Source organism: Agelaius phoeniceus, chromosome 15 (genome assembly GCF_051311805.1).
Source record: "Agelaius phoeniceus isolate bAgePho1 chromosome 15, bAgePho1.hap1, whole genome shotgun sequence".
Taxonomy (NCBI): Eukaryota; Metazoa; Chordata; class Aves; order Passeriformes; family Icteridae; genus Agelaius; species Agelaius phoeniceus.
The window spans coordinates 7,596,939-7,623,050 of NC_135279.1; the positions used below are offsets into that span (position 1 = coordinate 7,596,939).

At 38.3% G+C, this 26,112-nt stretch overlaps 1 protein-coding gene across 4 annotated transcripts; it reads left to right on the forward strand.

Moving 5' to 3' along the window:
• MAPK9 (mitogen-activated protein kinase 9) lies at nucleotides 1-26,031 on the forward strand. Of its 4 annotated transcripts, none has more exons than XM_077186614.1 (12): nucleotides 1-150; nucleotides 3,858-4,032; nucleotides 7,875-8,004; nucleotides 9,141-9,199; nucleotides 10,119-10,257; nucleotides 10,476-10,641; nucleotides 11,569-11,640; nucleotides 15,701-15,883; nucleotides 16,394-16,518; nucleotides 17,041-17,104; nucleotides 18,419-18,490; nucleotides 19,212-26,031. In XM_077186614.1, exons 2-12 carry the CDS (start codon nucleotides 3,911-3,913, stop codon nucleotides 19,352-19,354), a joined length of 1,275 nt encoding a protein of 424 aa, XP_077042729.1. In that variant the 5' UTR covers nucleotides 1-150; nucleotides 3,858-3,910; the 3' UTR covers nucleotides 19,355-26,031. The 4 variants fall into 4 exon arrangements, with proteins under 4 accessions (XP_077042729.1, XP_054498704.1, XP_077042731.1 ...); XM_054642729.2 differs by lacking the exon at nucleotides 11,569-11,640 and adding an exon at nucleotides 11,859-11,930; XM_077186616.1 differs by having other exon boundaries at nucleotides 19,207-19,354.
• Nucleotides 26,032-26,112: the final 81 nt, after the last annotated feature.

The following is a 26,112-nucleotide window of genomic DNA, read 5'->3' on the forward strand; positions in this document are numbered from 1 at the left end:
TATTCGATTGGCTGAGCTCCTCCGGTGGGGGCTGCGATTGGCCGCGGCGGCTGTCAGACAGGGGCGGCGCCGTGCGGAGCACCGGGAGGCCATTGTGGCTGGGGCAGTGGGAGGCGGTGGCTGGGGCCGGTCCCGCCGCGTCCGACCCAGGTGAGGGGGCGGCCGCGAGGGGCGTGCTGGGGCGGCGGGGCTGGAGCCGGGGCGGGACGGAGTGCTCGGCTCGTCCCGCGGCGCGGGCAGAGCCGGGGCACCCCGCGGGCCGCTGCCCGGGCCCGGCCGCGCCGGGGGGACGCGGGGGAGCGGCGGGGCCGGGCCCTTCCTGCTCCGGCCGAGCCCCCCGCCCTGCCCGTGCCGCAGTGCCGGCCCTGCGGAGCCGCCTCTGCCCGTCCCGCTCCCCTGTCGCTCCGTGCCGGCCCCGCCGGTGCCCGTGTGCGGCCGGCCCGCGCTCGGCGGCCCCAGAGCCCCGTCCCGGGAGGGCAGCGGGACCGAGCGCTGCGGCTGCGGCCACGGCCAGCTCGGGCTCTCCGGAGCCGAAGCGATTGCTTAGCAGAAGTTTTAGGAAAGATGTGAGAAGACTCTTCTTGCTCGCTTCTTACATGAGCAGTGAAATTGCTTACAGCACATGCATGTTTAAACTTTTTCTCTCTTTACACCAGCTTGCCCTGGCAGAGTTCTGAGATCCTTTCAGTGTTTGCGTTTGTGTGTAATAGCTGAATGAGACTGTAACAGGTAGTGGTGAAATCTTTGTTTGGTCAGTAGTAGTGTGGGTTGCTCAAAGAAAAAAAATCTGCTTTCCAAGAGTTTCCAGTTGTAAACTGCCTTTAAACTGCTGTAATCCTTCGGCATTACTCAGCTAGTGCTTTGCTACACTTTCGTTCTAAAGGTTGGCAGTAGAGGAGCGAGGTGTAACTCACTGTGATTTTGTAGTTGGACTCTTTCCTTTTGATATATACTGCTGTAAAGATTAAAAAAAACCCTTGATACTATTGGATGATAGTCCTTAAAAGGGCACACCTGAATTACAAATGGTTTTGCAGAGGTGAATAAGAGAATGGGGGAGATTCGCTGCATGGAATTGCGATATGTTTTCATAAATACGTGTGTGTGTGTGTGTGTGTGTATTCACTGCTAATATTGTCAGCAGTAGAATTTTAGCTTAAGATTTAAAAAACAAGCCAAGCTTCATGCTGTTCTTGTGTTTCGTTTTCAGTAATAACATTTCTGTAACCAAAACAACCCTGGGAATGTGTTCCCAATCTGTTTCATAAGCTTTTGACTTGAAGATATCCAGACAAATCTGGTTAATAATAAGTTGCCATTTTAATAAATATATTTTAGGGAAGTGACTGTTTAATGCAGGATGTATTCTGTAGTGCAGTTGCTTTCAGCTTCTAAAGATTTCTCACTGAAATTGTGTATAAGCCTACTACTGGCAGGCTTGGTGTGTTGGTTGTTTTTCTAGTAGGAGAATAACAGGTAAATACTAAGAAACTTATTTCACAGATATACTTCTTACTTGCACAACAGGAAATCTATTTTTATTTGGGGGCTCTTGAAGCCCTAGTGAAAGTCAAGGCTCGTGGAGAGCTGCTTTGCACAGAGAATTGCAAATGTGTTGAAATACATAAAACTTATGTGTTCTGATAATCCATTTCTCTTTTTGGGGCTTTTCTAAGGAGCTTATGCTCATTTCCAAGTGATTTTTGAAAGGTGGCTTTGTGCAGACAATGATTCTTAAAGGGAGGGGTTTTCAGGATCAGAATAATTTTGTTTTCCCGTATTTCTTTATCCCTTTTACAGAAAAGTGTTTCATTAACTCCTGAAGAGGTACAGCATTGTTCTTGTGTAGCTAACAAGTTGATATCCTGTAGCTTGATACCTAGTTTATGCAAAATCTGTACTTTTTTTGGTTTTGTCTCTAAGTCCTTGCAGAGGGAGGATCTTGACCTTCCAGCTGTACTTTTCTTAAAATATTGAAGATTCAGTGAAAATACCATAGGTGCTCAGGAGCTGTTCACCAGAACACTTGGTACCTCAGAGTGCATAGCTTTAGAGTAATGAACAGGGCTGGAAAGGAGAGTGGGATGTACTGGGAAAGTCTGGAGCTGCCCTTGAGGCATCCTGTGGTCCCATGTTAGTGCTGGCTGTGCAGCTGCATGACTGCCTGCCTTCAATATTATTGTGTTGGAGATACCATTTTCTTCCTTTTTCTCCCTGTGACAGAGCAGAAAGTTGGTAGCAACACATTTTCCCTTTGCTGATCCTTTTCCCCCTGCTTTTTTTCTAAAGCTTCTAAGAGGAAATGTCAAATGAACTCACTGCCTAAATTGCTGCTGGAGATGACCCAGTTGAATGTCTGCCTCTTAAAATGCTGCATAGATTTTGAGAAGCTAGAAGGTAAAAGGGACTCTAGACATTTCTTGAGAATCTCTTAAGACTATTACAGTTTGGTTTAAACTCAGCCTTTACTAGGATTTGGAGGTATTCCATTTATTTTATTGCAGATTCCTTGAGTTTGTCAGCTGACTTAAAACATGGAAAAGATGCTGCTCCCTCCTACATGCACTGAGGAAGACAGAAATCCAAATTCTAATTCTTAAAGCAACCAAAAGTTATTTGTGTGGCTTTGTGCCCTTCTAGGGTGGGTGTCTGGGTTGCCCTTGAGGCTTTTCTGTTTTGCATTGGCTCACAGATACTCGGTGGGGCCATTGAAGAGAGAGACAAACTGTGCCTTTAGAAAGCAAAGCAGGCAGCCCAGAGCACAGCTGCTCCGGGGAAGGGGCTGCTTGCATTTCCTGTTTTAAGGAACAAGTTTGAAGAGATTTGCCTGTGCAAATCACTCGGGGCTCTAATGGCACTATCTGTCATAGTGAATGTGAAATTATGAAGGGGAAAATTTGTTAGAGAGCTCTTCGGTAATTACTGAGGTAATTTACTTGTAAGGTTTGGAAGAGGGATGGACACCCAGGAAAACTGTTGGTCTGTGCTCTTGTTACTGTAGCACTCAGAGCTAAAGAGGTTGAGTCCATTACTCTGCTCTCTGATGTAATTACTTTCCTCTTATTCATTCTTGACAGATGAATTTAACTTACTCTCTATTGTGTCAGGAAAGTCTCTTCTAAACTGTGGCACAAAAGTCTCATTCTGTAGTACTACAAGGACACTGGCTGGTAGTGCAGGGTGTTGTGGTGTGGATAAAATAGGAAGGAGAATGTGTTGTTATAGGTCTGGATTAGGGAAGGGTTGCCTGGCAGAGCTCTCCTTGAAATTTCCTACTGAGCAAGGCTGAAGGGATTGTTGGAGAAATTGCAGCAGCCACAGGGATTTGGGGGTTAGTTTTGTTTTAAACTTGTTTTGCTGTTTTAATTAAGTCTTTTATTAAAACCCTGTTTCCTTCTGTCCATGGACTCCATGAATGTATGTTGTAACTTTTATCTTTGTTCCCAGTGTTTGAATAACATACTTTTTTATTTTTTTTTTTTCTGTAATACAGAGATTAGTACAGCCCTAGCACATAGCAGTAGTTCTAAGTTACGGAGTAGCCTTCAAGGAGTAGAGGGTTGTACTTGGGTGGTTTTGTTTTTAGAGATGTTTACTTAGATGCTTTTTGTTTGAGGGATTGGAGTAGGAACGTGCATTCCCTTGAAGCTGTGAAAGCTGTAATTGCTGTCTGTCTGCAAGTATATTTCATTAGCAGTGGTAATGCACAAAACTGAAAGAATGTTTGTTTATGAATGAATGTTTAATGGTGTGCTGTTGAAAAATTCATATGTATTAAAATATGTATAATATTTCCCATCTTGTCTGCTGGAAATTAGTGAGATATTGAACATTTGTTTTTTTTTCTTTTTTTTAAGATCTTGAAAACTTTGCCAGGTCCCTGAGAGAGAAAACTACATGACACTACACCATGACTGACAGTAAATGTGATAGTCAATTTTACAGTGTTCAAGTTGCAGATTCAACATTCACTGTGCTAAAACGTTACCAGCAATTGAAGCCCATAGGATCAGGGGCACAGGGCATTGTTTGGTGAGTAATAAATACTTTATTTAAATATTAAAAGCTGTAAATATAAAGCAGAGTTTGCATGTGTTTCTGATAGAAGTACCAGAACATAAAACACTGATAATACATTCCTTTGTTACAGGGTTATGGACTAAATAAATTCTAAACCAACTGCTTGCTATAGTTCATGTGCAATTGTATTTTTTTGTTCTGTTTTTAGGGAAAATTAATATTTGGATAACTGCATAAATTAGAATGGTCACCAAATTTCTTCCTTTCTCATTAATCACTTGATTTCTGTTTCTAGTTCTCCCATTGCCCTTGTAGTTGTGATATTGCAGTGTAAGGTATGACAATGGTGAGAGATTCTGGGTTTTACTCGTTTCTTCATCATGGCCCCCTTTCTTCCCCCTCTTTTATTCCCAATCACTCCTGTCCATTTCTAGGAGCCATCAATGCAGTGCCTTGCCATTAACTGGCAGGATGAGGCAAATCAGTGTCATTGTCACTCCATGGATTAACCAGAAAGGGATGCTGTGTGAGGGGCTGGGCTGGCCGGCTCTCCCTTGGTGTGTCACCCCAGCTTTGTGTCCAGCCTCCACTGGCCCAGGACGTGGGAGTCTTTAGGCTGATCCTGAACCTTAGTCTCTTGTATGGCACCACACCTCTGGGCCAGCTAAAGGTAAACACTTTCAAATGTTTTTTAGACTGCAGCAATCCATTCTGCACAATTTAGTGCCAGCCCATATTTTGTTGGGCAAAACTGACTTGGTAACAGCAGAAATGTTTATTGATGTGGGTTTTCATTCCATAAACAGGGGAGCAAACAGATGTACCCAGGAACTCAGTGATATTGACTTCATCACAACACATGGTGGGCTGTTTGTGCTCTGAATCCAGCCTGCAGTTTATCTTCATCTATAAAATCTGCAGAATAAGTGTGATGACTCATGTACTGCGAATAACTCCTTAACAGCACCTGCCCATGTCTTCTTGGCCTTTCCATAACCATAATAAGTTATATAAGTAGAAAAACAGTGCATTTCTGTGAGACCAGGCCTTGATTTTAAAATTTTTAGCTACCCCTCTTGCCTTGCTGATAGGTGACAAACAAAATGAAAACACCATATTTCATTCTTCTTTGGTGGGTTGAGTGATGAGGGGGGTCCTAGGTCTTGGTCATTAGGATTTGGGAAAGATTTAGCATAGTACTGACATTTTCCAGGTGTCTGTGTTCTCAGTGTTATGCTTGGTTGAGATGGCATGCAGGAATTTGGGGTGCTTGGAAGTGTTTCTCCTTTCATTAGAAACAGAGCATTTTTAAGCCAAATTACTTTGGATCTCTGCTTCAGAATGAAATGCAGATAATGTTAAGGTCATCGTGTTGGGAGGAAGAGGAAATTATTCCATTTATTCACTTGTTTTGAAACTATTTGATTTATGGAACAACAGAGTGAAACATTGCATGAATTTTCATCTCATTGTGAAATACCTCAAGTTGAACAAGGTGCAACATCTTTGTTTCTCCTAAAATCTTTATGCAAGGGAAAGATACATTTTACTTCCTAGTTTTTTGTAGAAAACTCAGTGTAAGATGAGTGCTGTCCTGCTATGTTTGGCTGAAAAAATTGTCAGGACATTAGGGTAACACACAGATATAATGGCTTTTTTATCATCCTGTGTTTAATATAAAAAATAGGAGAAGTTTTTCTGGAGTTTTCTGTCTGGATTTAATTTATTCTATGAGGAATTTTTAATATCACCTGTGTCACTTTAGCTAGGAGAGGTCTAAATTTCTGCTTTTTTTCTCATGATGTTAATGGGAAACTGCACTGGTATTGCTTCATGTAGTATTAACTTTGATATTAAAATGTAGGATAATAAGTAGTTTTAAAAATATATACTTAGGAAAAATAGTAAATGAGAGGAAGATGAAAAAGTAAGTCAGTTTTTATGTACAGGATATTTCTATCTCACAAGGCCAGGAGAGAAACTGGATAGATCATTTGTAATTTATGTACAAAGTAAACATATTTAACTTACTGCATTTCTTTGTTCCTAAGTATTAATGCATCTGAAGTCTGGTAATCTATTTTGGACTGAATCAAAATAACTTTTGTCTTTAACTTCCTGGCATCTTTTTTTTTCCTTTCTTGTCCTTGATTTCCTAAATTTTCTAGTCAGTCTCCAAAATAAGAGGTTCAGGTGGAGTTCTTCATATGTGCTTAAACTAAGGCTTGTCATACATCTGATTTCTCACATCACACAGGGACACTGCCCCTAAAATTATTCCTCTGTCTGCTGCTGCCCTGTGATTTACAGCTAATTCATGCAGACCCTCTTGGTTACTGATTTGATACTAATTCACAGGTATAATCATCAACATATGGAAGTCATTAAACATTAGAGGCATTAACATATAAAAATTAATTTATATGTAACATCTTTTGGGTGAATACTGAAATATCAGTGCTTTCATGTTTATGTTTAGGAGGAAAATAATTTCTCCAACTGCCTGGCCAGTTGCTTTCCTCCCACTCTGTTTCCTTTTGCACAGGCATACAGGGTTTAAATCAGAGACTTTCTGTAACATTCAGCAATGACTTGTGCACTTCACAGAAGTCAGCTGAAACAAATGCTAGCAAGTCTTTAGTTAGGTGGCACATTGGTTCAAATTGGGAAGCATGTCCCAAGAAAACACATCTCCTGGGTGAACCCTGCTTTGTGGCCTTTTTCCAGGAGGGAAAGCAGTGACTTTATGCTGGGAAACTTGATAGAATTTGAGTATTGTTGTACTTACAGGGAAGCTGTACTTTTTGTTAGACTACTGTAGTGTGATGGCCCTTTCAAGTCTGATGTCACATAGAACTTGATGAGATAGGAAAGGAGCTCACAAAGAGCTTAAATGTGCTTGGAAAAAATGTGAATGAGAATTCTTTCCTACCCTATGAAAGTAACATCAAATGGAAATAGGGTAATGTGGGAATCCTCATTTAAAACTGAAACTGTTTAAGGACTGGAACTCCTGAGTAGCATGTGCTGGGAATTCACATCTATTTTGCCAAATAGTCTGTGTTACTAATGAAGACTATTCCCATTTTAGTCTTGTTTTGTTTATACAGATACTTTAGCTTTAGATTCTTTCAACTATTAAAGCAAGTGTAAATTTGACCTCAAACTGCAGAGGGAATGAAGAAAGGCAAGTGAAAACCAGGGTAAATTTAATGGTGATGATCACTTTTAAATTCTTGTATTCCTCCCTTCAGTCTGAATTTTCCTTATTTCTCAATTCAATGCATTTTTTTCCATCCAGAAGCAATTATGAATGTAATTTTCTGCTAGGCACTACATCTTTTTATCATTGCAACCTATCCATGTGCAGGAGAATATTGATCCCTGCAGAAGGGATCATGGAGACAAGTTTTGTCTCTCCTTTAGCTGAGAGAAATTTCTGCTGCAAATATTAAATGATTGTCAGTCAGCAAAAGTGTCCAAAAAGTATTCCAAATATACAGATTAGGCAGCTGCAATGCTTCTTGATTTTAAACAAGCCTAAAATATTTTTAGATCTTGCAATTTTGGGTGTGAGTCTTGAGTCAGCAGTTTCAAGTGTAAAGACAAAAAGGAGAGCGGGAAGACCTCTGATGAATGTCAGTGCTTCTGTTTGACTTACTTGTATTTATTAAAGGTTGTGTAGTTTTTAAAGGATGTTTCTTTTCTGAATTAAAATTAGGTGTAGTACCAACAGGCTAGCAGATATACTTTGTCTTAAATCTTAATTTCTTTTCCTTCCTCACTTCTGCCTCCCTTTGCCCCCTCCTCTCCCTCAAACAGACTTCAACTTGTTTGTCTTTGAACACTTCTAGTGCTGCATTTGATACAGTGCTTGGAATCAATGTTGCTGTGAAGAAGCTGAGTCGTCCTTTTCAGAACCAAACCCACGCCAAGAGGGCCTACAGAGAGCTCGTTCTTTTAAAGTGCGTCAATCACAAAAATGTGAGTCGGCCTTTGTGTTGCTCTCCTTACTCTGCCTTATCTCACAAGCTCAGCATTTGCTCTCTCACTTGCTGTTAGTAACCATAGGAATGGCAATAGTGAAGGGCTGGAAAGATTTGCTGTGGGCAGTGCAGTTCTCCACAATGTATGGCTCAGTTTTTGGGTGAGCTGCTTGGGGTCTGAAGTACCAAGGGGAGGAGGTTTCTGCTGCCATCAGGGTCAGGGACCAGGCCTTGCTCTGTTGCATTTGCCCTTTCTCAGCCATGTGCAGCACAGCTTGTTGGCACTGGGGTTGTTTGTGGATTTGACCATTGTAACTTCACTGTATTTAAGTCTGCTGAGCTTAGGCAAGATTTTTATTGAATACAGTGTTTAAGTGCTGAAGTTTTCAGGGATACAGCACTGTCTACAAAATTGAAATGCTATGGACCATACTTGTGAATTTTGAAATCTTTAAACTCTCTAAAGTGAGCCATGATGTCAATACTTCATTGTTCAAATACAGGAATATCAGGTTTATGTGACTGCTGTGTGCTGGTACTAACATGAACCGAAACATTGCTGGTCATTGAAGTTGTGCAGTCAAATCTCAAACTTCCTGCTGTCAATTTGCCTTTCAGGGCTGCTTTTTAAGTAAGCTTTTGGTGAGGCCCAGATGTAGCAGAATAAAAGCAAGGTGGTTATTAAAGCTGGCAGTAGAGCAATTTTAGCAGTTCTGGAAATAGTACATCATAATCTAAGTTTAATGGGATGGTGTGGGGCACCTCTGTGCACGTGGTGTTGGATAGCCTTGGTTAAAATTCCTTGCACAGCATGTGATTTAAAATAAGAGATTATTATTTATGGGGGAAAGTGGGATATATTTCAGACACTGGGGAGGGAGCTAGAGAGTGTCATATAACTTTAAAAAAAAAGATTTTGTTCTGTCTTGGTTCCCTTGGCACACATGCTGCAGTTTGGAACTATTTCTGAATTGGCAGTTTTTCAGCATATGTGAATTAAGTGCAGCCAAGTAACATTCAAATTGTGTATATAGTGACAGTGTGCACTTTATTTTGCATAGTAACTTCTGCAGTAGTGGAGTTTTGTGAATTAAAGCAGAAGTTTCTCCTAATGTTTTGTTTTTTGTTTTGTAGATTATTAGTTTATTAAATGTATTTACACCACAGAAGTCACTAGAAGAATTTCAGGATGTGTAAGTACTAAATGTTTTTTCATTTTCTCTGACAAATACTGGCCTAAGCTTTAGAGTTGGATTTCCAGTATCCTACAGACTTCATGCTTTGAAAATCAAGAGTAGCTAAAAGCTGAAATGGGCAGGGAAAAAGAGATATTTACCTTTTATCATCAGTCTACCACACTTTGCTTGCCCATTGCTCTGGTTTATGTGCATGGTCCTTCAGCAGCTCCATGGATCACCTCAGGATAGTAACTTGGTCTGGATAACATGAGAGCAATTTTTTACTGTACCAGTCACATCAGCACAACAGTATTTTGGCCTCAGTTCAGCACTGAATATATTTCTTTTTTATTCAAGCATTATCAATTGGTCTAGAAAGGATTCATGGCCATTTGGTGGGATATCCTAGGTTCCAGTGAATGTGCTGTTGTGGTTTGTGGATAGGCTGCTTGGGCTAATGAGGGAGTGTTTGTGTCTGAAGAGGGTAAGTAGATGACAACTGCAAATTATTTTATCATTCTTAGTTTTCACTGTGGTTATCCTAATTTTCTTATTTTTTAGAGTAAAATACAGTGAAAGAGAGCATTTATGTTGCATTATCTGCAATCTCTACATCAACTTCACTCAGTCTTGGTTTTTCATGATGCATAAATATAGAATTATTCTCTGTATTACTGTTTATAAAACTAGTAGAATTTTAATTTTTGTGATGGAATAATTCAATTAATTAATTGAACAGTTAATTTGTAATGGTAGGACTTTTTTGAATAGATAATTTTACTTTGTAACTATGATCATGGATGGGTTTTTTATCATTGGTTTTTTGACACTTAGGTTAGCAGAGCTGATTTTTCTTAAATATCTCGTATGCTAAACTTAAACCTATAAAAAATAAGACTTGAGTTCTTTTAATACTTTCTTTTTTGTGCTTTAGATATTTGGTTATGGAGCTGATGGATGCAAATTTGTGCCAGGTTATTCATATGGAATTGGATCATGAAAGAATGTCTTATCTTCTTTACCAAATGTTATGTGGGATCAAGCATCTCCACTCAGCTGGTATCATCCACAGAGTAGGTAGTAGTAGATCATTCACAATACTCTTTGTGAACACAGCTTTTATGAAACAGGGAGGAAGGGAGGGGGTTGTGTAAATAAGCACATACACCAGGGCAGGGAAATGCAGTTGTTATTAAAGTTACTTTTTGGCTTATCCTGATTGTGGAGGGGGAGGTGTGTGGGTATTATTCTGTATGTTAATCCTTCCTTAACTGAAGTAATTTCTTGTTAGGATTTGAAACCCAGCAACATAGTAGTAAAATCAGATTGCACACTAAAAATCCTTGATTTTGGACTGGCAAGAACAGCATGTACTAACTTCATGATGACTCCATATGTGGTAACTCGATATTACAGAGCACCAGAGGTTATCCTGGGCATGGGCTACAAAGAGAATGGTAAGCTGCTGGAGTAATGTTTAAATCTCCTGTCTAAAGTATGTCTCTCTTGGAACATAACTACTGTAAAAAGAGGAGGGAGGGCTGCTTTCCCCCTTTCAAGTTTGTTAAACATGGTACTGGAAATGAAAATTATTACAGTGTAATTTTTTTATTGAAAGTATGATAGTTTTCTGTATGCTTTTCCTCATTTAACATTAATTGCTCCCTCTCCCCTGCTCTAGTTATATCTTGTCATATATTCACCATTATCTTTTTGCCATGTTTTTTACTCTCAGAAAAACTGTTGAGGCTGGTATTAAAAAAATCTGAACCCAAAAATCAATATATGAATAATAAACCCTTTAATCAATGTAATTTTAGTCTGAAACATCTTCTTTTAACAATGTGTCCCCTTATGCCTCTCTGATTATTAAAATACATTGCAGATCCCTACCATAAACCATGTCTAATATTCTCTTAAGTCTGCTTGATGCTCAGAGAGGCTGGGTGTTACATTATGAAAACTAGCACAGCTGTAATATACTGAACATTCAGCCAACAAAATTGCTCCCAAGGAATTTCCTTCCATTATTGAGGGATTTACCTGCTGATTTTTACTACCACTGGACTTGTATGCTCTTCATCACAAGGGCTTGTGGATGGTTTTGAGTGTCTGTAATTTTGGGTGTGTAAAATAAGGGACTTGTGGGACCTTGCTGGGCCCTTGATAATGATAAAAACATTTTATTTAGGGCAGAAGGCAGCTTGTTGTACAGCAAGTGCTGATGTGAATCAGAACTTCAGCAAAGCTTGTTCTGGTTGGGACAAAAATAAATTATCTGCAGGACTGTAGGAATACAGTGTGAGCTTTCAAATAAATAATTGTGGTATTAAAAAAAAAAATCTCTTTAATCTTTTGTCCTTGTTGCACCTAACATATGATAGTGGATATCTGGTCTGTTGGGTGCATTATGGCAGAAATGGTCCTCCATAAAGTCCTGTTCCCAGGAAGAGATTGTATCCTTCTTCATGGTGGTTTCCAGAGTGTAAACACTGACTATGTTTTACAAAATATAAAATTCAGGAACACTCGGTGTTGATATGATTGAAAATTCATGTGAACAGTTTGGTTTTCCACATTGTTGTGTTTTACTGTAGATGCAGATGGTTTTGTTTGTTTTCCTCACATTTGTTCATGATACTCCATAATTTGATCATTTCACTTTTATTTTCAGTTGATATCTGGTCAGTTGGGTGCATCATGGGAGAATTGGTGAAAGGTTGTGTGATATTCCAAGGCACTGATCGTATCCTTCCCTAGTCATGCTTGAGTCCCATTCCACTTCAACAGAAACACAATTCTTTAGAACTGTTTAAAAACATAAACAATTAATAATGTTAGCAAAACATTTAATAATGTTTTACTAGATCCACTGTACTCTCTGAAATTAGTGTCATTAACCAAGTTGTTGAGCTTTCCATTTTATTTTCTTAGTAGAGTATATTTCATGTCATTTATAGTGGCTGAATCCAATGTGTTATGAGCTCCAGCTTTTGTAGTTTAAAAGACAGATACTGCTAGGTTTGAAAAATAGAAAAGAACTTATTTTTTGCTCTTGTTCTTTGTAGATAAGTGTTTTAAGCAAAAGCCTACAAAGTTACTTCTTAACTATGCATGGATTTTGCTGATTATTTGTTTGAACAGTAGACTTTTTTTTTTTTTTGCACAATTTTTTGAGTTTTAATCAGACTTTTTTCTTGTTTATTATAGGGCTTGCTGGGCAAAGGTGACCTAATGGCCAGCACACTGCATGAGATCTTTTTTTATTATTATTTAGCATAAAAAAAGAAAAACTTTCTGGAAGTTCTTTTTTTCCCCATTTTATGAAAATTTAATTTTGGACTGACTTCTTCTATAAGACAGTTGTTCTTTCATTTCTCCTTCCAATATTTTTAACCAAGATTTCATAGAACCATAATCTGAGAACCATTTGGGTTGGAAGGGTTCTTAAAAACCATCTCATTCCAACCCCCCTACACCTTCCACTATCCCAGGCTGCTTCAAACCCCCTCCAGCCTGGCCTTGAACCCCTCCAGGGATGGGGCACTCTGTCTTCAGAATTGTGCTCCAAGGTTTTGAAGCCAACATAATATTTTTGCTCATCAGCAAGGAGCAACCACCACTAAAACATCAGGTGCCTGTTCACAGATCCTTGTGTATCTTATAGAGGAGGATTTCCAATTTTAATGCTAACTTTCATGACACTAATCTTCAACAGTTGATCATACATTATTTGGTAGTAAAATGATTAAACATTAAATAAGTCTCTTTTTTTTCTACCTTTCTTCCTTTATATTTATTATTTTACTTTTTGAAGCCTTCAGACCAACCTAACACAATTCTTCATGGATGTTATGTGTGTTTCACCTGCATGTTGTTAGCATGGGCTGTTTTGATTTGTTCATGAATAAATGAAGGAAATTTTGTTCGTGCTTGTTGAATATTCAAGTTATCATTTGTGATTCTCTCAGGGCCACTGAAGCTCTACCAGTCTATGTTTCAAGGAGTCTCCTCCCTGACAGGGAAGTGCATAGCTGTGCTTACAGGGATTTTTCCTTCTTGGAAGAGTTTCAGTTCTCTTTCATGTGAGATACTGAGGCCTTTCCTGGGTGAGTCAGGTTGTCACCTTCAGCTGCAGGATTGTCTTGGCAGGATGATTTCTGGGCAGTGCTGCTGTGCATGGCCATGAAACATTCCTTTTGTTGATTGTGTTTGGTGTTTCTTTTCTTTGGTTGCCTTTTTTAAATTAAATTTTAAAATGTCTTAGTATTTGGGCATTTAGAGGAGGGAGCCAAGCTCAGCATATTGCCCAATGCTTGCCCTTGACTCTCTTCAGGAAAATCTGCTCTTAGATTCAGTAATTTGTACTTTCCCAGATGGTGGATGGGAATTTCTGGGATGCTCTGGGTGGAATGAGGTGCTCTGTGTTGCCAGGGTGATGGATGCACAGACCCTGCTCCAGGCTCTGCTGGGGAGGCCTGAGTTACTGCCAGCTGCTGTTGGAAATGAGAAATGGAGAGAAACCAGGGAATGCAGGCACCTCAGGTGACATGGTGGAAAAGCCTGGCAGCAGCCATGTGGTTTTGCTGTTCTTTCTGCCCATATGGAGAAGGAAACTGATGGCCTGACCAATGCAAAAAGCACGAGGGGTATTTGTGCTTTCTTGGGAAAAATCATGCTTTGTTGTGATTGTAGGAAGGACTCTGTTTTCAGCTTTTCTTCCAGAGTCCCTCAAGGCAAATAGACTTGGCATGGATTAAATGCCTGCTCCCTTCTGACCCTGAGGTCTCAGGAGTGGGGAGAGTGGCTTTGTGTGAAGGCTGCCAGGTCAGTCACAGAGCTTACTCTGCCTGCTTTATACTGAAATCCCACTTGCATTTCTGCTAAGAGGCTTATTTTAAGTCCATCCTATATTGAGTATTTTTTCAACTTTCACCATCTGTAAAGCACTTTGAAAGTGAAATATTGTTTTTTGCTTGTTTTTGCCTCTAAAGTGGGATAGGTCACTAAGTTTTCTGCCCTTCCCTGCAGTCTTCTGAGGCCTCAATAAACTGGACTCTAATTTGATTATCTGTTTAACTAGGCTGCTGTTACTCAAAGGAAAAGCATCTTCTTGAATCTAGATTGGTGGAGCTCTCACACAAATCAGTTTCTCAGCTAGGAACAAAATTTCCTAATGTATGTTAATTTTCTCTTTGTCTGTGCTTTGTTTTAGCATGACAGTTAACAATATCAGTTCTGAATTTTGATTTTAATATAGCTTTTCCATTGGAATGCATTCAATGAACAAATAAAATTTTCAATCTTTGTATCAGAAGTCTAAAATCTTAGCATGGAGCAGTAACTATACATATATTCATAATTGTATTCTCAACACACTAACTGAAATAGAAGCACCTCAGTGTTTTTTAAATACATCTTAATTCAAAGTACAGCATATTTATTGTTTAGTTGCATAGTCTGTCTATGAGAATGGATAGGTTGAAGTGCTAGATGGTGAATTTAGCTATGAATTTTTTTGCAAGGTCAGTGGACAGGCTCTGCTGGAATTGCACATTCTTTTTATCAGGAAAAACTGGCAAGTATAGATCTGAGTTGACTTAAATGTTAGGAATATTAATGCAGTGTCTCCTGAGTGTGATAAATGAGCTTTGTTTGTCCAGCTGGGCTGGTTCAGAGCAGGCTCTGGTATCTCTGTAACAAGTGTCACCATGGCTGGGGAAAATGCCTTCACTTGAGATGGGGAGAGGGGACACTCCTGAAAAAACATGAGGCCCAATTTCAATTTGTGGCTTGTAAATGCTATTCTTACAAAATATTTAAATTTTGAATTATAAGAACAGAGTTATCTGTGAGTATGTTGGTTGATAAACAAAAGAACCTGCTATAGAACATTCTGGAATATGGATTTCCTGTTCAGAACTCCTCTGGACCTTTTCTGAAGTTGAAAAAGAAAAAGAAATCAACCCCACCCAAACACCAACCAAAAAAAGCCCCCAACCATCCAACTACAGCCCTGCTCCAACTCAAAGTTTTATTTCCTTAGGAGACAGATACAAAACTCCTTACTTTGGGTGGGATGCATTTGTGCTTTAGGGTTTGCTCTATGTTTTTCTCTAGCTTCAAGAATTTTCAGTGTCCCTGATGTTTCATTGCACTTCAGAAGATTCCTCAGCAGCCTTTATTTTCTGACCTTAGAGTTGTTTTGCTATGGCTACAACTGCCAAATAAAGCTTCTTTTGGATTCTAGAAAAATATTATAATTAGAAAAAGATACTTAAGCATAATGCATTGTGCAGCACTTCCAGCCTGTCCTTCAGAATACACTGACACAAAAATAAGGCTCAGATTTTGTAGCTTTTTGCATGGCAGCTCAGAATACTGCTGATGCTGCAGTCAAGTTCTTCTTTGTGTCCTCTGTTCAAGTTCCTGTTAACTTCTCAGATTTTTAAGTGGTATTTTTTTAGAGTGCAGACTTCAAATTCTTCAGCTGATTTTCCTAAAGATATGGTGCAGATATTGATCAATGGAATAAAGTTATTGAACAATTAGGAACACCATCAGCAGACTTCATGAAGAAACTGCAGCCTACAGTGAGGAATTATGTAGAAAACAGGCCAAAATATCCTGGTATTAAGTTTGAAGAGCTCTTCCCAGACTGGATATTTCCATCAGAATCTGATCGGGACAAGTTAAAAAGTAAGGCGAGTTTTTTCTCTCTGTTTTCCTATGAAGTTAATTTAAAATGTCTGCAGCACCCTTAATTTAAAGCCTAATTAAAATACTTATTGCAGTAGGTGTCAACATTAAAAGCTGCATACTTTCTGTTTCTTTCATTTATGACAAGTTTTCAGATCTTAGTAGTAGGTACTAAATATTCTTTCTTTGTCCCAGGATTCTCTTTAATTCTCTTAATTTTAATCCATTGAATAATGTCTGTAATTTAGTGTTCTCCAAAAGTAATACTTTTTATTACTGATCATCTTGTTCTAAGTACATAAAGCTCATGTGGGTTATATTTTATCTTTAGATAATTACTGAGGAAATGTAAAAAAACCCCAAAACCAACAATCCACCTTCCTATATTCTGTAGAACAGAAATGAAATTTTTGCAGTGCATGTCCTGTGTTTCCAGTATTTATTTCCTGTGTCAGACATTAAATTCTACAGCTCTTTTACATTTGTGTTCTTTTCACCTTTACTTTCTAGCCAGCCAAGCTAGAGATTTATTGTCAAAAATGCTTGTAGTAGATCCAGACAAGAGAATTTCTGTAGATGAAGCCTTACGTCATCCTTATATTACTGTCTGGTATGATCCAGCTGAAGCAGAAGCTGTAAGTTTGCAATTAAAATAAATTTTCTAAGATTGCAATTCAATAACTTTAAAAATAACTTTAATTTTAGTCAGGAGCATGCTTGAACTCACTGGATAGCAGGAGTCACACAGGAAGCCTTCAGATGAGCATGAGGGGCAGAATCACCTGAAGGACAGCTGCTGGTGGGGAGCTGATACAATTCTAAAGTGGTTGTTAATATTTCATTTTACTTACAGAAAGAGGTGCCTATTAGGTGGCAATCCTGGGCTTTTTGAAACAGGGCCTTGCTCTAAGGCCCTGTAAAGCTTTACAATTAATTTAATTTTGGTTGATAATTTTAAACAGCCTTTCAGAGGCAGGACTTAAAAGCAGATTCTGGAGTTGTAAAATGAATGTGTCTTTGATGTATAGGGAATAACCTGCCAAAAGTGAAGGTAAAAAATGATAAAAAATTGTCATCTTTAGATTTTTTTCATTAAGATTGGGTGTGTTAACCTGATTTAGTAGGCACTGTAGACTTTTCTTTTCTTTTCTTTGTAGCCTCCACCTCAAATCTATGATGCACAATTGGAAGAAAGAGAACATGCAATTGAAGAATGGAAAGGTGAGGAGTGAGCATGACAAATTACATTTATTGTAGTATCTGGTGTTATTAGTGAGTGGCTGCAGCATGTGCTGGATTGTGTAACAGACTATTCCAAATAATTCCCACTATTCCAGAGAAGCAGTACTGCCTGTGGCAACAGGAAAAGAAATCAGTGATGGAAACAGGTTGTGTGTGGAGTGAATACATACCTAGGTGTGTGAATGCTCATATACACATGGAACATTCTGAAGTCTGTTCAACAAAATGCTGCAGTTGTCTTTTTTTTGGTCCCTTTTTGTTCTTAAGTGCTTGTAATCTATAGAGCTTTTTCCTTGACAGAGAGTTCTCTGAAAAAGAAACATGCCTCTTCTCAGTGTGCATTGTTTAAGCCATATCTCTTGACAATATTTACTAGTTCATTTGTTTTAGAAATCTAAATAGTAGGAGAGTCCTTTGGTGTAGTTTTTTTCTCTAATCTCATTGCTTATTTATTGACCAAATAGATTAAACTGTTGACTTAAACAAAAGAATAAACAGCACTGTAGTATTAAGATCAATTTCACCTTACAGTTTGAGTCAAAACCAATAAATGGTGAGGCAGTTAAAATTTTAACATCTGCCATCACAAGACCAAGGGTAATAGGCATCTTTTATGACTACTTGGAAAGCTGCTTGCTTTTGTAAAACAGCATTATAAATTTCAGATATTGATTCTGGCTGATCTATACATTTGTTATCCTTAGGGCATGCCTACACAGGTAGGTATGCTTCAAATCATCTTTGATTACTGCAAGGTGGAAAAGTAAAATGAATCCACTAAATGTAATTGAATGCATTTGTAAACATTGTTACTCAGAATTGAAGAGTCCTTAACCTACTTAGATATTGTTATCTAAATTGCATTAAGACTGTGGGTGCACACACAAGCTCCTGTGATTTAAGTTACAGCTCTGGATTTTCCTGGGTGTTGTTCAGGTGACTGTATCCTAACTTGTCCTTGACTAGTAAATGGGGGTCTTCATACAACATTTTAACTGTTTAACCTTCTTCAAAATATCCAGACTTTCCTCAGTTCACCCTTGGAGATGGTTCTTCAAGAATAAGTATTTGTGTATAATATTTTGTTATCAAAGTCAAATTTCCAGGGAGGTTTACATAAAATCAGATTTTGAATCCAAATCCAAATGGCAAATAAATACCTCTGTAGTTCTACTTTCAGACTGAACCATTTCCTTGTACCTTGATACAAATGAGGCTTGTTCACAAATCTTCTGTGGTCTTACAGTGCTTTTTCCTGTCTCTTTTTGCTTTTGTCCACTGTTCTCTTGCAAGAATTAATATACAAAGAAGTTATGGATTGGGAAGAAAGGAGCAAGAATGGTGTGGTAAAAGATCAGCCCTCAGGTTAGTCATTGTTTCATTAGTTCTGTAACTGTCACCCATAGCCCTGTGAATGAGGAAATCTGCTCAGTAATCCAGGTAGGCAAAGCTTTTGTTGTTCGGGGCTCTTGAGACTGATCTGCCTTTGGAGATCCCTGTACTCTGCTTTTTAATTGTTCTGAACTTGTAGAAAAACTTCACTGAGCTGCCTTGTCCCCAAAGGGCTCAGTCATCAAATGAAATGATCAGCAGCAGTGAGCTGCCCTGGAGCTCAGGTAACTGTGCTGAGTGCTGCTCCCAGGCTCAGCATGAGCCCCTTTCCTCAGGGTTAAACAGCTTTAGGGCTCCCTCAGGATACTTAACAGTGCTGGGTTTGTGCCCATGATTGAATCCTTGTGCTTGCTGCTGTTCTCACAGCTCAGTAATCAGAATATTTTTTGTACTGTCTCTTATTAACTGTATCTGTTAGATTTCTTGACACTCAGGTCACTATTCACACTATGCAGTGTTAGTCTTTTCTTCCTTCCCTCCACAGAGAGGGAGAAAAATAAAAATCTCTTAAAAGGTCACCTTGGCTTTTGAGTGCTAGGGCCCTTACTGCTTGCTTTTCTCCTTTTTTATTAATTCCTTGATTTTCTAAGGATTTCTGTGGGGAAAGTGCTGCTCACAGCCCAGAAGCATGGTTATTTGTGACTGTAATATTGTCTTGCCTCAGATTTTATTATGTTTGGTTTTCTTAGCACAGATGCAGCAGTGAATAGCAACACCAGTCCTTCCCAGTCATCATCTATCAATGACATTTCATCCATGTCAACAGAGCAAACATTGGCCTCAGACACAGACAGCAGCCTGGATGCCTTGACAGGACCCCTGGAAGGATGTCGATGATCAGCTGTGATTGCAGACCTGACTCTGGAAAAGAACTCTAATTTCCATTGGGCCTGAATTGCTTGTAAGTTAATGGAACCAAGTAGAAAAACTCCATGTTCTGCATGTTCTGCTAAAGTAATGCCTGTTGTTTTTTTTACTCAGTTGTTATGAAATTGCCTGCTTAATGTTGTAGAATGGAAGCAAATCAATGTCTAAAGAACAAAAAAAAAATTAAATTTAGACACTATTACAGGCTTTTCTTTGTTTCAGCCTATTTCAGGTGAGCAGTTATAATAGACTTTTAGCCAATAACTCCTCTTCAGTGGCTTCATCAATCACCAGTCCCAGCTGGCAGGCTTCTGTGACACAGTGGTTGTTTACATTTAGTACAGTATTGCTCATCAGTGGGTTTTTGAATGTATAGTCCCTATGAAGTTTCTTTTTCTGTGTGACTGTGGCAGTTTGCTTTATTTAACGACCAGAGTGTTGTGTGTGTGAGCTCACATGTGGAATGCTCTCAGTACTATGTTTAAAGGGCAATTTTTCTTCCACATTGCACTTTTTTTTTCTTTTAATCAAACCCTTTCTATCTTCACTTTTCAGTAATTCTCTCTTCTTGTAGAAGAGATAAACATGAAATTTAAAGCATAAAGCCATTACTTCGTATTTCACCTGAGTGTCTTTTTCAGTCTTTTAAATGTGGACAGAAGATACAGTGGCTTAAATAAATCTTGAGGAAGGATGAATGACTTTTCTGTGCAGCAGTGCCTGTTTAGAAGAGGAGAATGTGCTGAAATGTTCTGTATTTTGTAGCTTGTGGTACTCATCCTTTAACAAAGATAAACAGAAAAAGAAGTTTTATCTGTGATGCTCTTCATTCACTGCAAGCTCTGATAAAAGGAGAGATGACTTGGAGATACTTGCAGCCTCAAAAAGCTGCATAAATGTTTTCCATTTTTTTAATGGGTCCATTCTATCTAGTGGGTAATTAAAGAAATAAAAGTACAGTAGTTCTGAGTCACTTGTAAATTAAGCATTTAGGTAACAGAGCTTAGCTCTATTCTCACCTTAGGAAAGTCTATTTGTAGTGAGAAGAAAGACATATTTAATACAAATTTTCTAAATGCAGTGTCAGACAAGACGAGGAGGTTATTTGCTGTTTCCATACAGATTTATCAATACAGTTTTCAGGATCAGATAATACAAAATTGCCTGTTACATTGCACAATCTGTTGAATTAGAAAATGCATTTGCAGTAGGGTAGGGCTTAAATTGCTTTGTAACACACACTTGTGACTTGTGCACGGTCACTTTGGGGTGCACAGGTGTGAAATTTGCTAAAGGATCTCTGTGTGCATGTGTGTGACTGAGCTATAGAACTGTAATAGACATGGACAAGTTGAGGTAAAACACCACTTTCATAGAGGCACTATATTTAGCTGTTGATCAGATACTCTTGCCTTGAATATATAAATAGAACCTGTAAAATACACTGCCCAGAGAGGCACTGCATTACTGACATACTTCTCATGTAAAACACAATTGCCCATTGTTCCAAGCCTTATGACTCGAAAAGCAGCACTTTCTCCTTATGCAAACGTTGCTTTTATATTAAAATTTTGCCCCTTTTTAATAGCTTAATTTGCTGTAGTAAAAATACCAAGATTTTAGTATCCCAGAAGATTAAAAAAAATTAACAAGGTAGTTAATATTAACTTCAGAATTGAATTCTGGCACATCTGATTTTTAAAGTTCTCTTAAATTGAATTGCGAGATATTTGTTGCTTGTTTGGTTTTCAGCCTATGGATAATTATATCTTTGGATACTGACAGTATATGTGAAATATTTTTAGTGCATTCTTGTCACTGGAAAAACATTTTAAAATACCTATTTACCATATAGCAGAGCAGTACACTTGGCTGTTCTTTTGCTTTTTTTAGTCCATGTTATTTGTGTAAGTTAAAATAGCTGAAGACACCTATTAACAATGAACAATTAGTGATTCATCTGCAAAATTTCATTTTTCAAGACTTAAATTTTTTAGCTGAAATTGCACTGTACTATGTTCATTTTAACAGTTTCTACTTTAGAAGACTTAAAGATATGTTGCTTTTTCCACATGTGATTTAAATACTCACAGAGTTGAATTTTTCCTGTTGGACTTGGGCTGCTCAGCACAACAGAGGGTTGGACCAGATGACTTCCAGGTCTATTCCAACCTAAATTATTCTGTGATTCAAATTGTCTTTAAATGTTTTTAACAATACTGTTCTGTCTTCATGACTTGAACTGGTATCTGTCCTTCTCCTAGTACATACTGTGAGCTTGATAATATACTCTTGGAACAAGAAAAGAAACCCCAACCTTGAGATTAAATGAGTTTATTTGTAAATCTTGTAGGAAAAGCTGTCTCATACCTAATTTTTTTTTATGTCTTCTTGCTATGGCATACATTGAAGCTTAATTACAGAATGCCTTCAGAGCATGCATGAACTATCTGTGAATATTGTGGATTTTGACTCCAGTTTAATCCAAAACCATAGTGCAAACGCACATGGATCTCCAGAGGACACCAATGCAGACAATCCCCAGCAAAGGCAGGCAGGTGCATGCTGCAGCTCCCAGGCTGTCCCAGTGTGCTCCTGTGCACTGCATGCAGCTCCTCCCCTGTCCCTGCTCCTCACTGCAGGGGACATTAGTGCCAGGTTGGTGACATGGTGGTCAATGCCACGAGAACCTCCTCACTGATGGAAAACAAAATCCAGTGTCACTTGACAGGGGTTTAAAAAATAGGAGAGTTTGGTGTGCAATATAATCACTTTTACTCCTAATACTAAAATTATGTATGTAAAGTGATGCAATTGACCGTGTTTTTGCACTTTGGCATTTATAAATATTTATATGTATTTAAAAATTAAGAATATGTGTGTGTATACATATATATTAAGAAAACAGCTCAGTTTTGTAAACATGAATGTTACTTTCCTTTGAGAGACTTTGTATAGTGTTAACACTACTGCAGCATACATAGACAATTTATGAACTATGACTAAAGTAAATGTTGGTCAGCATAGATACAATCTGTAATCTTAACTGCTCACCTGAAAAAGAAAGGGATCTTTGGCTGTCAATAGATACTTTACCAGAAACTCGTTAAACATCTGAACACTGAGTAGCTGAATGGCATTGCAGAAATGGAGTATGTTTTAAACAGTTCATTTCATCTGTGCTCATATCATTTTTCCTCAAAAAAAGCCTTTAGAAAGAGAAGCTTGGCATTTTGAAATCTGGGTAAGCAGCCTGTGCTTTGAGGAAATCCTGTGATATGACAAGTCTAGGTCTTTATGGAAAAAGACAAGAAATGAATGTCAAAATTAAGGCTTTGTCTGCATGGATCATACAAACTAAACTAGTCTTAGGACTGGAAACTACAGTTTGCAAACAGCCTTTGAAGTTTTGTAATGTTTCCAGCAAGGGCTTGCATTTTCTTGTCAAAATAATGAAAAACTCAACCTTGACTAGAAATTAACTAGTTGGTTGGAGAGTTTCAAAAGCTGTTAGGAACCAGAGGGCTCTTGAAAGAGGTTTTGTCTTTTTTACATCCTAACAGAGCATATGTGTTTATTCCAAATTAATTAAAAGAAAAAAAAATTATTCCATATGTTTAATTTTTCTTTCTTAAAGGAAGGACCTTAAATGCTAAATCACTTTGCTTAAAATTATAATTTTATGAATGAAGTAGGATTTAGCTATTCCAAACACAGCTGACATGGAGTCTCCAAGGACAGGGTGGGTGAGCCTTGTGTTGTCACAAGGGCCACCCTCCAGCTGGGAGGTCACAGCTCCAGGTGCAGACAGACAGACAGACAGACAGACCTTTGTGGTCCTTGAGGAGCATGGGTTCAGCCTTGCAGCAGCACAGAGTGTTTGGGGTAAGTGCTGAACTGCATTTGTCTGCATGTTCTACACGTGTCACATGGATTCTAGCAGGGCTTGATGCTAAACCTTAGTGAGACCATATTCTGGGAAGCAGATTCTTTCCTGGGATGTGTGTTGTGTCATTCCTGCTCAAAACTGGTTTTGATCCAGGGACACCTGCATCCAGATGCAGAATTTGGACTTGAGTTCTATAATGAATATAGTAATTTCTTTGCTTTTTCAGAGTGTCTTGAATTATTTTTTTTAACCTGTTGAAATATGATAAAGTGTATTCTGGTTCATTATTTTACATATTTTATGGTCTTTTACATGAGTGGTGTTCTAAAAGCTTCTTACACAAGTTGTCAAATCAGTTGTGGTTTTTGCCCACTCTGCATGCTAAAATAATGTCTGGGGCTAAAATAATGTTTTAAGTAAACCATCTTTTGTCATCTTAGCTTTGGAGGAAATTGAAGAGATAACCATTCTTCTTTTGTTTGTGTTTTATAAAATGATTATTTTTGCAGCTAAAATTTCAGTTGTTGGATTTCAATCCCACAGTGTTGCTTTGTGGATATAAATTTCCTGGGTCCTCTATTTCACATGTGTATAAGATGTCCAGTCTAAAATTAAACTAATAAAATGCACTCTTCTGCAATTTGTTGTTCAAAACATGGCAAATCATTTTGGTCCAAGAATTCAAAGCAAAATAGAGAAAATACATTTAAATAGTTAAGTTTATTCAGTGATGATGCTGCTTATTTTTTTAAAAGGTGCTTGCAGTTTTGCACAAAAGAAATAAATTTTATTAATTGCTGGGTTTGAAGCACTTTAGGATTCTTCTAAATACAACCATATATGGTGTTTAAAGGAATGACATAACATGCTTAATGTGTTCAAATTTTGGTTGTAGCCTTTGCTATTCTGACAGATTTGATCAGCATGTTTCTTTAAACCTGTTTTCAGAGATTAGAAATCAGAAACCTTTTGGGGGCTGAAATTCAACACATGGTAAGAGATCATTTGAGAAATACCTTCTGAGTGGGTGACTTGATTGGCAATGTGACTACCTGGCCATCTATTAAATAAAGACACAGCAATGTCTGTTCCTGCAGCAAGGGCAGCTCGCTGTGAGCACTGGGATTCTTTTTTTAAACAAAAAAAACCCTTTTCTTAACTCTTGGCTATGCATCATGAGGTTGTCCGTGCTGTGCTGAGGCCAGGCCAGCAGATCTCTGTCCCTGCTCTGCAGTGCTCAGACACCAAAGCCCTGGGACGTGTGGGGTGTGCTTGAGCCTGTCCTGTGTTTCTTCCCCTGCTGGGCAGTGGCTCAGCACCCTCAGACTCCTTAGGATAACAACAGAAGCAGGGGAGGAAGGAGGCAGGTGCAAAGAGCATTTGGTGCTGGCTGCCTGAAGCAGAGATGGTGTTTGTGGCTGATCAGAGAGCTCCTTGTACCCCTGAGCGTGTGCTGTTGTCTTGTCTTCTAACGGGGAAAACCTTTTTTTGAAAACCCAAGTGTGTCACATTTTCTATGAATTCAGATGCTTAAATTGGTGCTAATTTTTTAAAAGAAAATGTAACAGATGGTTAGCACTGTATTTGTCTGTTTTTGATACCTATATTTTCTTAACTGGTAGCAAGCCAAACTTTATAAAATGACTAATGTGCATTTTCAGCTCCATCAGATTCCCAGATTTTCCTAAAGTAAAATGTTTAAACTTCCATGGTAGCTACTGCTTCTTTGGAGCCATTGCTTTCAGGTGTTTTATACACTAATCAAATGAACACAATTAGAACAGACAGCAATACCTGACTATCCCTTTCTTAAATCACAACGTGGTTCCCCAGGTGGTTTTAGCAGTTTAAGATGCCTAATTAAGAGCAAATTAGAGATACCTGTGTGCAGTTAACTCAGTACATTGAAGCCTTACCTGGTTGTTAAGATAATTTATAGAGATTATACAAATCTTCATCTATTTTAAAGAGGGAATAACAAGAAGAAATAATTAACTGTTTTCATACAAATTAAATGTAAATTCCAGAAAATATATTATTTAATGTATTACAGAACACAAGCTATTAAAGAGTATAATAGGCTCATGAAGTGATTAGTTATGAAATCCAGTTTTATCCAATGACTCAAAACAAACCCCCTCCAAAATGTAGTTCTTTGAGAATTTCTTTTGAATGCCTTCAAGTTTTACCTCCCCTCAGAATCAGCTGTTGGTTTGGTGTCCTCTTCCCCACCTTCTGTTTACCAAATGTCACCAAAAGTAGCATCAAGCCCTATCATTGTTACAGTGTTCTGGTTTTATGGCCTTAACATTAGTTCTAGTCTGGTATATAATTTCAGAAGAAAGATGTGCTTTGAAGTCTAACTATAGATACATGTGGCCTCTTCTGCCTATGGAATTAGGCTTTGATTGTCATATCTCATTCTCAGTGCTTGTGCAATAGGAACATATTCCTCTCAATGCAGTGGCTATTTTGTCTGATGCTGGACTTTGGTTTCAGGATGATAGAAAGTTTTTTTGGGTTTGTTTGTTTTGGTTTTGTTTTTATGGACAGCAGTCATGCTTCATTGGTTTTTTGGACTGTTACTCTTTAGGAAACTAGAATTTCATAAGGAAAACTGTCAATAACTAGTTCTGTAGTTCTAGTTAAAACCTTGTTCTGAAGCTTTTTGGTTGTTTTTTTTTCTTTCCAAAAACGTTATTGTAAAACAGTACTAAAGCCACTGTAAAATTACAAATAAATATGTATACATAAAAGATTTGAGCAGTCTGTCTTATTTACTGTATTTTTCTTACTTATATTTTACTTACTTACTTGGTTCTTCCTAGGTTGAAGCAGA

Bases quoted from the DNA above. Each gene is read 5' to 3' on its own strand.
- MAPK9 (XM_077186614.1), top strand. From the start codon at position 3,911: ATGACTGACAGTAAATGTGATAGTCAATTTTACAGTGTTCAAGTTGCA. The intron at 10,258-10,475 runs GTAGGTAGTAGT...ATTTCTTGTTAG, and splicing joins CAGCTGGTATCATCCACAGA to GATTTGAAACCCAGCAACAT. The intron at 18,491-19,211 runs GTTAGTCATTGT...TTCTTAGCACAG, and splicing joins GGTAAAAGATCAGCCCTCAG to ATGCAGCAGTGAATAGCAAC.